The sequence below is a fragment of the Daphnia pulex genome, chromosome 5 (genome assembly GCF_021134715.1).
Source record: "Daphnia pulex isolate KAP4 chromosome 5, ASM2113471v1".
Classification (NCBI taxonomy): Eukaryota; Metazoa; Arthropoda; class Branchiopoda; order Diplostraca; family Daphniidae; genus Daphnia; species Daphnia pulex.
Window position 1 is genome coordinate 9975832 of NC_060021.1, and position 11663 is coordinate 9987494.

At 39.9% G+C, this 11663-nt stretch overlaps 1 protein-coding gene, 3 long non-coding RNA genes and 1 pseudogene across 6 annotated transcripts; 1 reads left to right on the plus strand and 4 right to left on the minus strand.

Annotated features, from left to right (window-relative positions):
• Positions 1-206: 206 nt before the first annotated feature.
• On the minus strand, positions 207-1317 carry LOC124194490. 2 transcript variants are annotated; one of them, XR_006874830.1, is made up of 4 exons: positions 1148-1317; positions 748-1076; positions 324-424; positions 207-263 (listed from the first exon to the last, which is right to left on the minus strand). It is a non-coding gene; the product is annotated as an uncharacterized LOC124194490 (long non-coding RNA). The 2 variants fall into 2 exon arrangements; XR_006874829.1 differs by having other exon boundaries at positions 324-1076.
• Positions 1318-1329: 12 nt separating this feature from the next.
• Positions 1330-4918, minus strand: LOC124194487 (annotated as a pseudogene).
• Positions 1928-3289, minus strand: LOC124194843. Its single transcript, XM_046589225.1, has one exon. It carries the CDS (start codon positions 3287-3289, stop codon positions 1928-1930), a length of 1362 nt encoding a protein of 453 aa, XP_046445181.1.
• Positions 4919-4955: 37 nt separating the features above from the next.
• Positions 4956-6489, plus strand: LOC124194488. Of its 2 annotated transcripts, none has more exons than XR_006874826.1 (4): positions 4956-5069; positions 5163-5287; positions 5514-5647; positions 6013-6489. It is a non-coding gene; the product is annotated as an uncharacterized LOC124194488 (long non-coding RNA). The 2 variants fall into 2 exon arrangements; XR_006874827.1 differs by having other exon boundaries at positions 4987-5069; positions 5149-5287.
• Positions 6490-6921: 432 nt separating this feature from the next.
• On the minus strand, positions 6922-11663 carry LOC124194489. Its single transcript, XR_006874828.1, has 11 exons — positions 11384-11663; positions 11209-11305; positions 11015-11131; positions 10362-10950; positions 10043-10270; positions 9871-9985; positions 8798-8874; positions 8390-8556; positions 7677-7807; positions 7332-7583; positions 6922-7232 (listed from the first exon to the last, which is right to left on the minus strand). It is a non-coding gene; the product is annotated as an uncharacterized LOC124194489 (long non-coding RNA).

Here is an 11663-nt window from a genome sequence, read left to right on the forward strand (position 1 = left end):
CAACAGAATGACTTTGATATCTGATTCAAATTTTCTATAGCAGCGGAGCAAATTTGTCTACTCTCTAGTCATGTTAACTAAATCTGTAGTACTTTTGCAAGACATTTGATCAAAATAATTACTTTTTTCTGTTGCATGGGATGAGACGTATACGCCTAAGAACAGGCAGCGAGACACACGAGGCACGCCATTTCGGAAATGTACAGGCACTTCCAAGTCTGAGTTGAATGATTTGGAAAATTGGTTTCTACGTGCTAAATCACCTGTAAATTTTCACATCAACATTTTACATTCAATAACAATAGGAAATTAATAATAAATACCTTTTGATTTTCATCGTGAGAAACGTCACAACCAACAACCCGTTTCCGCTGCGTCTTGGATCAAAATGGCAGATTAGCGTCCCTGAAGACACTCGCGCCACCTGGTGGACATCATACAGCCACTTATTCACAGCCACCTATTGACAGTCATTAGACTTCTGTTCCAAATGACTGAATGCAACGGCAACGGCTTTGAGTTCTACTCTCGTTTGAGTTCTACTGTCGCATACAAAAAAATTTTAAAAATTATTTAAAATATTGGGGTTCTATTGTCGATGGAGTTCTTCTGTCTTTAAGACCTTGCGGGTGCTATCTAGCGTCAAAAAACATAAATGTCTAAAACAAAAACGTTCCTGCTCTAGCTCATCGACACTCAACTGAATTTAAATAACATACAGTAACAAGAAAAAAACTCGATACTCACATCATCGTCGTCCTCAAGAAACCGCCATAACAGATCACAAACACCCAAACGATCTAAAGGACAAAACCCCGTGCTGTGTTGAAAGATGAGAGCAAGGGTAGTAGGCTAGGAGTCAGCGAGGGCCGAGGGGTGAGTTGACAAGCGGTCGGTTGCGTAGTCGAATTACGCTTCGCTAGACGCGTAGCTGGAGCAGGCACAACTCCCCCATGCCTCGAGGCGACGGAAGGATGGCACGCATGTGAGCATTCAGCACGTCAGTCAGTCGTCACTGATCTCTAGTCAGTTTCCACCAATGGATTTCGTCCATGGAATAGCGGTGCAGGGTTAACCTGAAAGGAGAATGGAGGTCACTTTAAATTTAAAAATTGTTATGTAAGATTGTAACGACAGCAATCAATACCTCAAAATAAGAGTGGTCCCATTCCAAGGATAAAGCAGCCCACGGGTTGACAGATTTAGAACTTTGTTTGACCCTGCTGGTGGTGTTGAGAACAAAGGCGTGGCAGACAACGGGTTAACTAACACAAACGAACACATATTACCAACAACAAATGATGATCCGCGCTGACACTTTGGAGATACCGGCGACGTTATGGTGTCCATCTTCTCGAAATTTCCTCTGCATTACCTGAATAAAGAGAAATTCAATTCTTAATTACTGACAGGCCAATAAAAGTTACATAATACAGAAAGTAACAATAATCAGGTTTTTTAGCTCAAAGATTTAAATATGCAATTTTTTAAAGTTCAAATAAAGCTTGCAATGTTGATAACTGTAATCAGAACAAAGCTCACTTGCTAGTCTTTAAAAAAAAATCCGGAAGTATACCGGAAGTAACAACAGCGCCTCAACCATTGAGCTGTCGTCAAATTAAACCACATATTCGTGATCTCCATGAAATTTGGGGTCGATTAGGTGGGATTTAAACGAAATCCAAAATTTGGCCAAAATCGAGAATTTTCCTGATGCATAGAATTTATTTTCATGTGATCATGACAACGATCTATCGATAAAATGTGAACGATATGATAATACATTTAAGAGAATTAAAACATGGAGAGTGAAAAAATGGAGAGATGGAGTAACTACAATACGCAATTACAGCACATGTCACATATCCACTTCGATTACACTTACACGACACGATTTCATTAAGTTCATACAGTTTGAGTACTGGAGCTATCCTTTTGCGGGCCCCAGTAGGCCTTCATCCCCGTCAGCTGCGTGAAGGTGGTTCGATACCACTCTCATTGACCCTTGAATGGCTGCAAGTCGACTCTTCCGCCTGAAACGGCGCCACGCATTAGGCTGTATGTTGAGGGAGTTGGCCACCGCGTTGTTGGACGGCATCCAGGAGCCCAACGCGCCGATCACCACCGGAAGCGTCGGTCCAAGGTGACCATATTTGGCCACTTTCCGGTCGAATCCAGCTTGTAGGGATTCCGGAGCATCAAAAGGTATCGTCACGTCGATGATGAGCTGCGGTGTTGCGGAGGTGATGACGATATCTGGGCGGAGGGTAGTGTCCGGGAACACCTGGTTGACACGAATCGTGTGACCGGCCCTGCAGATGATTTTGGCCAGTTCCAGCAGAATTGCGTCATGTCGCCGTCCGATTTCCGGAAGGTTGACCCGGCAATGGCTGGTCACATGTGACGTGGTCTCGGCGTCCGTCCTGCACCTTCGGCACTTCTTGTCAGGAGCCGAAATTCCAGGTGTGCCGAAAAGAGGTAGGATGGATAGTCGGCTGCGATGGATCAGCTTCCATTCTTCGAAGTTGAGTTTGGTGCGTGATGATGTGAGCCTGGCGATGTCGCTCGACGAGTCCAAAAGGAGACCCCTTGCCACTCTTCCCTGGTTTGAGGCGTTGGAGAGCTCGGTTGTCCATCGGCCCCTGATCACCGTCCTCAATCCGCGGACAGCCTTGCTCGACAGGCAGGAGACGTCATCAGCGATCACTTTTGAAAGGGAACTATCGCTGGATACGTCGATCCTTGCGTGAAGACGCCTGGCTGCTTTTCGCGTTCGAGTCCATGTGTTCGGACCGCACCCGTAGAACCGAGTGTCGTACAGGCCACCCTGTGTTGAGCCAGACAGGAAATCGGAGAGGGGGAGCGGCACATCCGTGGCTTGGTCAATACCCCTGGAGACGGTTTTCTCAAGTTGGGCTCTGGCAACGAGACGGACAACTTGATCTTTGCTGTCCAACAGCTGAACGGCCCTGGCAATCGTCCACACATCAGCGTCTTTTTTAAGCTGAGAGGCGCCAAGCCCCCCAGCCCTCCGGTCAGCAAACAAGAAAGCAGTGTGGGCTGTGTGTGGCACGTATGCCACTTGGCGGAGGAATTCCGCACATCGAGTGTCCAGCTCGTCAAGGAAGCCCCTCTGTACGCGGCCGGTCGCTAGGTGATGCGAGAGAGACGGCAGGAGGTGCGCACGAAATACCTCCAGCTTCTGCCAAGGAGCCAGCAAGGAATCCGCAATCTTGACTAGCTTCTCACGGAGGTCTGTGGCTGGTCTGAAGGTGAGCTTAGTTCCCATAGGGACGCCAAGATAATTTTCAGAACCGGAAGTACGCGTACGTAAAAAACAGAACATGAACTTTAGCACAAATTTTACGAGGATCACGAATATGTGGTTCTTTTGTGCGTCAGATCAATATTTACTAAACTACTGACAGAAATGAGTAAACCGGAAGTAGAAAAAAAAATCAAATATCGAAAGTCTAACAAGTGAGCTTTGTTGGGGGAATAGTTATCGTTAGTTATCACTAAATATTTCAACAAAATAACTGCCAATAAATGTTTAAAAAGATGTGCAAAGTAACTGAAACTGATTGTTTTGACAGCTACAAATTTTCAAAAAGCCATCTAGTGTTAGAAAAAAGAAACGTCCAAGTAAAACTTTGTTTACGCGCAAGAAGGGCCTGATTTTGGAATTATTACACAGACAGAGTTTAACACAACTAGATTATTAGTAGATAATCTACGAAAGTAAGTCAATTATCGGGTACCTGAGCATAATCCCGCGGCGAGGGACTGCAGGTATGTCACAGCGGACGGAAGTGACAAAGAGATTTTTGAAGAAGCGATTTTGGCGGATGTGGAAAAAAGGCAGCTTCCTAATTTATGCAGATAGCAAAGTGGCAAGTAGGCAATTGAGTAAGGCATATGACTTCCATCAAGAAGATCTGGTAAATGTACAAGCGCATGGCAAACTCTAAGTAGCAATGGTATAAGGAAAATGATCTACATTATTTACAAATTTACACAAAATTATCGATAAAAAAATAAAACTCAGAAAAAGAGTTACTTGTAACAGGAAATGAAATGCTCTTTTTTTTCCTTCTTTTCAGACCTGGAGTGCTACAATTCTGGCTCGGGCATCTCTCAATGTCAATGAGGGGGAAGAATTGAGGTAATCACTAGTTGTGATTGTGATGGGTAAATGATTTTCAATCTTTTCATTGGCGTATTCAACTCTTTTGGCCACTCTGTGCAGAACTCTACAAACAAATAATGTGTAAAGAATCTAATAATAATGTGAAAATAATGAAAATATCTATTATGCTGCAGGGTTCTCACTTTTCAATGCTTGGCATTGTCTCTCAATAGTGGGTGGTGTCAAGTGAAGAAAGTTGGGGATCTTCATCAACTCTGCATTGGCAAATTTACCAGGTGGTGTTGCCCCCGGAACAACTCAGCTCTGCTGCAAGGGCAGTTGGACACAAGCTGGATGGAAAGACCTGGCAAATTGACCAAAACCGAGGGCCAGTCTTCATCAGTTGGCGTTTTGATGGAAGATGAACTGCTGCTCTCTTGTATACTTTGCGTCCGTATGACCTCATATTCAACGAGTTGTTTGGACTCAAATCCAGAGAACGTAATTCTCCTAATAAATTTTAACAGAAACCCGGGTACAACACAAGAACACATGCCATTCACGTGTAAATAATCTATTCTAAGCGCCAGTTTAAAAATATGATAAATACCATCCACTTTTTGAATTTCCTAATTTTTGCGAAATGATGTGGGATAATTAGAAATGGGTCTAATTGACCCAAACTGCTGAAAATTACGGAAAACACGTAGGTAGACAATTGCAGACATTTTATTCGACTTTTTTTCACTCTGTTTTTAGCAGACTAAAATACAAGTTTCATCGCCATCTATGATTCACATTTACAACTATTGGTTTGGAACAATAAGTCTTCGTTACGCAAAACCGCCGCCATTTTTTTCGAGCACTGATTGAAAGGGTATCGTTAGATAATCCGTATACGGCGTATTTTCCTTCCTCAAATTTTTCTTCATAAAAAATGGTATTTCCCGTTTGGATTGTTAGATGTTACTGAATTTTAATTATTTGTGTGTGAATTTGTTATTTGTGTGGTAACCTAGCCTATAATTTCTAGGAAATTCCAGCTGATCATGTGGCCTGAGGAGAGCCTGAGCATATGTACATTTTGCCAAGATGTCGTCTCTTTTTCCTGTACGAACCGGCTGTACGTTTTGTAAGAAACACTGCAGAACAAATCAGGTAAATATGTTAAACTTTCTAACTGTGAGACTTAGTTAGTTGGTGACTATGTCTTAACTTGCCCGTTGAAGAACTTTAGTTGCCTACCTTGAAAAGGCTTGATAGCTGTAGGTTCCTTTGCAAAATTTAATCCGAAGGATTGTGTAGTAACTTCTGTCATTTTTGTTTTGTCATTTGAGACGCGGTGTCCTTGATAGTAATTAAGTTTTTTTTTTTTTATAAACAGTCTGGTAAAGTCTGAGCTTCGTCATTGCTGCCCAATGTACACATGGATTTTATACAGCCAGCTGGAAAAGGTTGTTCCTCTTGCTACCTGTACTGCTATGTGTTTCGTCAAATGAAGAAACATGAACAACTGAAGTAATTATTTCAATCAACTTTCCAATTGTCTGGCTGATTCAAAAAGCTTGCTAACTGACACTGAGAGATTTCATAGTTAAGCTATACTTGAGTCATTTTTGTTATCATTGCGTGATAATTCACTGCTTGATAGTATTTGATTTTTTTAAAGCAGGATTAAAATCCAGTTAAAGTCTTAGCTTCTCTTTCTTCTCTGTTGTAGTTTAAATCACACATTTTGTTTTTGTTTCAACAATAGCCATCAGATATTGTTTTCAGAATATTTAGTTTAACTAAAACTACATAACAAGTCATTAATTTGTCTTTTCAGACAGCAGTTCCATTGATTTGATGCTGAAGATAAATTAATTTCATTTCGGTTACAGGTTTATCGTGTATGTTCGCGAAGTTGCTGTCCACTGTGGTACGTTGTTGCAGCCTATGCTGGTGATAGATCTTTCTGCATCAAATTCAACTGGCCGTTCCTTGGTGCTGGTGTCGTGTTACCGAATTTGCATTACTATTTTATTAAATTGACATTGTGTCGATCTAGTTTACCGTTAATATGTTAAGAAGAAACAAAAAAGAAATATGGGATGTTTATTTCAAACAAATGATAAACATTTTTTCGGTATCGGGAAAGGAAAGTGGAGGATGTTGAAGGGGGGGATATTTCAAGTTAGGATACAAAAGTATTTCATTTATAACCCTATAAACATAACCCTACCAGTTAATCTCCAAACCCCACAAACATACACCTACTAACCCTCAAATTTGTACCCTAAACCACATAAACCAATATTCAACCCTAACAATGTGATATCTGTAATAAATAAAAATTTTAATACATGAAATTGTTTTTTTATTATTATTTTTTTAACTGTACAAAAATTTCAATAAACAGAGCGTCCGGTTCAAGACGGTTTACTACTGCACGAATTTAAACGCAACCCGCCACCACCGCTGCGGCAATGAGACAAAAAGCGATGGTTTAGTTTTGCGGAAATCTGCGTCAGTCTTTGTAACTTAACTGACGGAGATTTCCACAAAAATAAGCCATGGCTATTTGTTTCATTGGGTAGTGGATGCATTGTTTTAACTCGCACATGCTGTTGTAGGTTTTGTCTACGGCCCCCAGAGATAGTATCTGGACCGAGAAGAAGAGAGAAGTACGAGGCAAGTTTTTCCGGGGAGATGTAGTCATACTAGGCTTCCGGGTTAGACTCATGACCCTCCAAAAGTTTTCATCGGATCATGCGCCTTCCAAGTCCCCGTTCGACCAGAGCCCTCCCCTCCTCCTGGTTTCACAGCGGGTGAGTGACCACCGGCGGGCGTTGGTTAGTGGTTAGTTAGGGAAACGGGGCCACAGAAAAGAAGGGAGCCCAGATTATGCACTTGTCTACTCTACATCACGAACTTCTTCAGTCGCGTCCAATCATCTCGATACGTCCCACAGGCATTACACACATAGATATTGACAAACAACACATTTTCAGGATAACACCAGCACAACAGACAGCATGCAACAGCTTGAACTGGAAATGGCTGCAAAAACCACTGCATATTGAACAGCATCATACAGTTGCAAAACACCTTGCGACAGACTCTTCAGAGAAAAAAAATAAAAATTTGTGTGAATGAAGAGATAGAACTTCAGATGTAAAAGAGATCAGATAAAGCAAGTCAAGAATCTCAATCAAATTACCATTACAATAAGTCTTTGTCCAATTGCAGTTGGGTTATGCTTCCACACTTCAGGATAACACTATAGACTGATAGGTAGATGACTATGACACTATGAATGTAGGTAGATAACAAGATGCAGCAGCTGCAGCTCAACTTGATCACACCTTTCACCAGTTGGTTGCAACAAAACCATTAGCACGAAAGACAGCAATGAAGTTCAGATTTTGCGTGTTCTCAAATTCTTCGATAGTAAAGCAAAGGGATCTCCTCCCTAAACAATGCGCATCATTATTGAAGGGAAATTGATCAAAAAAATTGCTTTAATTTAACATTCAGTAAATTTAGACATTCAAACTAGAATTACCTTTATAATCTCTTGACTGAAAATGAAGAACGACGCCCGTAAATCCGTAATGCATTTGGAATACATTTTCACTCAGTGTCTGAGAAACAAATGGCGGAATTTAGTCCCACTCACGAAGTGCCACCCGGGGTCTGGAGAATATGAGTTTAGATTTTTAGCAGTACGAGCATACGAACATTTGGCTTTTAAAATTTACTTGTCATACGAATACAAGCCCTAAAATACTACCCAACTGGTAAGTAAAATAAAATAGGTTTTGTTGAGCCCTTGCCCTTGATAATTGATATGATATTTAAATGAAAAAAAAAAGAAAGATAAAGCGAAAATTACACTTAGTTCATCGTTACATTTTCACACAAAAATAATACGGGATCTTAAGACTAAAAAGTGAATGAAAAAGGCAGTCGGCTATGCAAGTGTTCAACGCAGGTGCGAATCACATACCAACCATTTTTAGTTAGCAATACAAACGGAACACAAGTTCCTCTTCTTGTTGTCCACTTTCATTAACCGACAGGGAAAGAGCAACTAGTCTATTCTTCTTTCTGGGGTTTGAGCTAGGATTTATCTTTAGACATGGGAACAAAGTTCAAAACAATCCACCTAATGATGATTGCTAAACCATATACCTTTCAGAAAGGTTTTTTAACTAATTATACCAAATACCATCTTACATTTCAGAGTAATAAAAAGAAACATTGGTCAAGAACTACCTTGCAAATAGAAATTCCATGGTTAAGAAATACACAGCTAGCATTATTGGACTGAGCCATCCATCGTTTTTGTCCAGAGCACTCAGGGCACACAAACTTCAGCTGCAGTTATCTGAAAACATTTAGTCAAGAGTGCAAGATGAATCATTAGCCCAATGTTTTGTTATCTGTTGATTTAAAAAGTAAAGTCATTTAAAGTTTATCTAAGCCAACATTAAGAATCAAGACCAATAACATCTCTCATGAAGAACTCGTGCTTTACATCAGAGATAACTGGCATTACATTACATTGAATCTAAAGATATTTTTCAAGGTAGTCAAAAGGTGTTATGGCAAAATGCTATAACCCGAAATACAGCTACTCTTATACTAATAGTGCTAAACACCATGACAAATAAAACAAATTACCAAAAAGCCGAGAATGGTAATTGTCATCATCATCACAGGAACCAATGCCAGACGGACACCATTTTGAATGATTTGCACTAAAATTCAGGGGGAGTGGGCAGGGTTGCATGAATATGAACAAGGTCGATTTTAAAGAATTATTTTTAAAATCATTAATTTTCGGTTAATCAATTGGAATAATTGTATCAAATTAACAAGAATTTGAGGCCACAACCACAGAAGTTCTGGATAACAAGAGAGGGGGAATTGACAACAAGCTGTTGAACACCCTGGAATAGAATGTTGAGAGTTTTTAATTAACCTTTTCTGTTTTAAGAAAGTGAAGCGCAGTTCATTACAAAAGAGAAGAGTCAGATAATTGAAAACGCATGGCTGGCCACAACGACAAAGTGCGTAGTCTCTCTTTAATGCCAAACAGACTATAGTTCCTCTGGTGTTTCTGCTTCAAATTTTGATAGATTTTGTTTGACCATTCAAATCACGAAATAATAGGAAAGTCCTAGTCTATTATATCAAGATTCAAATTGTCAACTATACGAATGAAAGGTGTTGACAGTTGAGTGGAAGCGTAGTGAGGGAATCGGAATGAAGAGAGATAAACTAGAGTAGTAAAACAACGGATATTAAAACTTACGGTACAAGTTAGTAGCGCTTTTAGATATTAATATATCAAGACTGTTAAAATATAGGTACTTCATAAACCTATCATAGCATAACTTTATTATTCTCTGTGAAGCTGAGCGGCAATGAAATGATTCCGTATTCCTGTATATACGCCATTGCCATTGCGTGTGAGACTTGGTGGGACTTGATGGCAGTGACAGAGCGTATGCATGTGTCAAACATGTGCATTCGTTTGTAAGATCACTGAGTAGTGGCATTCATAACCACCACATGCCACCGGGGCAAGTTCAAATCTTATACAGGGGAAAATATCAAAAAATATTCTGCTCCGAACGGGAAAGAAAGCCCTTCACTCCGCATCTTGTTATGGGTTATATCATTGGCTCAGATGAGAGTGGCGTTAAAATTCGATGGTAAAAGTAAGTACAAAAGGTAGTTGCAGTACCAACCTGATTAATGCTTTGTTCTGTTTCTAATTTCAGATTAGGAAATGTGAGTGTGAATAATTTCGCACTTTGCTTATGATAAGTGGATCGGACAACCTTCAGTTTTTCTCCTGTAGTTCTAAAAATATAAATTCAGAAAAGAGAAACAAGCACGTAATTTTGAATTGTGACATACCAAGAAAATCGAACTGGATGACTTCTTGTAATTCGGGCGGAAGCGAAGATGGCTGCCAAACTATCGATTTTCGCGAAAGACTCGTCAAAGTCGGCCAGTTTTTTTTCGGGCGAGTTCTAGTGAAGGGCCATGGTATCCTATAACATGGTAGGGGCAATCGATCTGCAAATATTCTTCTAACGTAGGTCCAGAAGAAAGTTTCATCTTTCAGCAGGGATTAATGGAAGGCTTTTGACGGTCCAGCAATGTTATCAAATTCGAAATCAAGATTCGTCTGAATTAGCAGTCGGCATAAACCATTTTCAAAATTGTCTCTCACCTGAGGTCCGTTTGCGTTGTCGTCCATTTTTTGATAAAAAACGAGTCGTCAATCTAATCCAGCAATTAGTGTCGACTCGTGTGACGTGAAATCAATCGGGTGATGCGTGATGCCAATAAATAGAGGACCTGGATCTCTTGTTCTTCCGCCGTCAGGGGATGAGTGCAACATTATCAACGTCCCACATCAGCAGCATTTTTCTTCTACCGTCGTAGAGCTAGACCAATAAGTCACGGTAGGCACCAATGAATGAGATCTCTACTCCATTAATGACCCATTGGATTTTTCGTGTAACAGCTTTTTCTCAAACGTTTTGAATTTTCTTTATTCAAATCTATTGAAATCCTTTTCATACTTGGTTACCGAAGTCCAACAGTTGCTTGAAATTACAAGTGTAAAGTTCTGTGTCATTTAGATCTTTGGACAACTTTTCTTCGACTATTGCCACTACATGAGAATGAGAAATTCTTTTTCTGATTTTACAACTTGGGTGGAGTCAACACAATGTCCATGAGCTGCAATTTGTGGAAGCTTGATTTGACTTTCAATGAAGACGAACTTGTCTAAAGCTGTCTAGTTAAAACTTTGGCTGCAAACAGAAATATTTCATGAAATCAGTGGAAAATATTAAACTAAAATCATAATTTTATTACTTGGTTTGGATACATCATGTTACGATCAATTCTCTTGAATCACATTATATACTGCTGATTGCTTTGGTCAACACCAATCTTGTATTTCATCTTTAGCCTGTATCCCACAAGCTCTTTCTTCATCCCATGTGATCATTAAAGAAATGTTAATAAGCATTGAGGACAATTTGAATGTGAAGGCTGGTAAATATTACCTAGTTATTAAATTTAAACTTGAGGATCTTCATGTGTCCATGTCTGCACCAGATTCAAACTGCAATTTTATCACTTTTTACTTTCTTGCTACATTACCTACAAACAAATGTTGATTTTATAAATGATTAATTGCCTTCTATAAGTTCTATTATCAACTCAGCGTGAATCACTCACTCTTCCCAGTTGTTGTTGTAAGAAACCATACTAACAGACCAGATCAGACCAAACCACGTCACAGCAGACGAAATGACGAATGATGCGAACATGCGAACATTGTATGATGTTGCGAAACAAAAATACTTCACAAATGTGAAATATTATGATAATCAGAATTCATATTCGAGATATGTGTCATTCAAGATTTCGGAAAACAAAAAAAAACATAATAAAAAACGGGACCGTTCACATACTACGTGGTGGGATTTTGGCGGATTTTTACCCCCCTCCCTCCCCC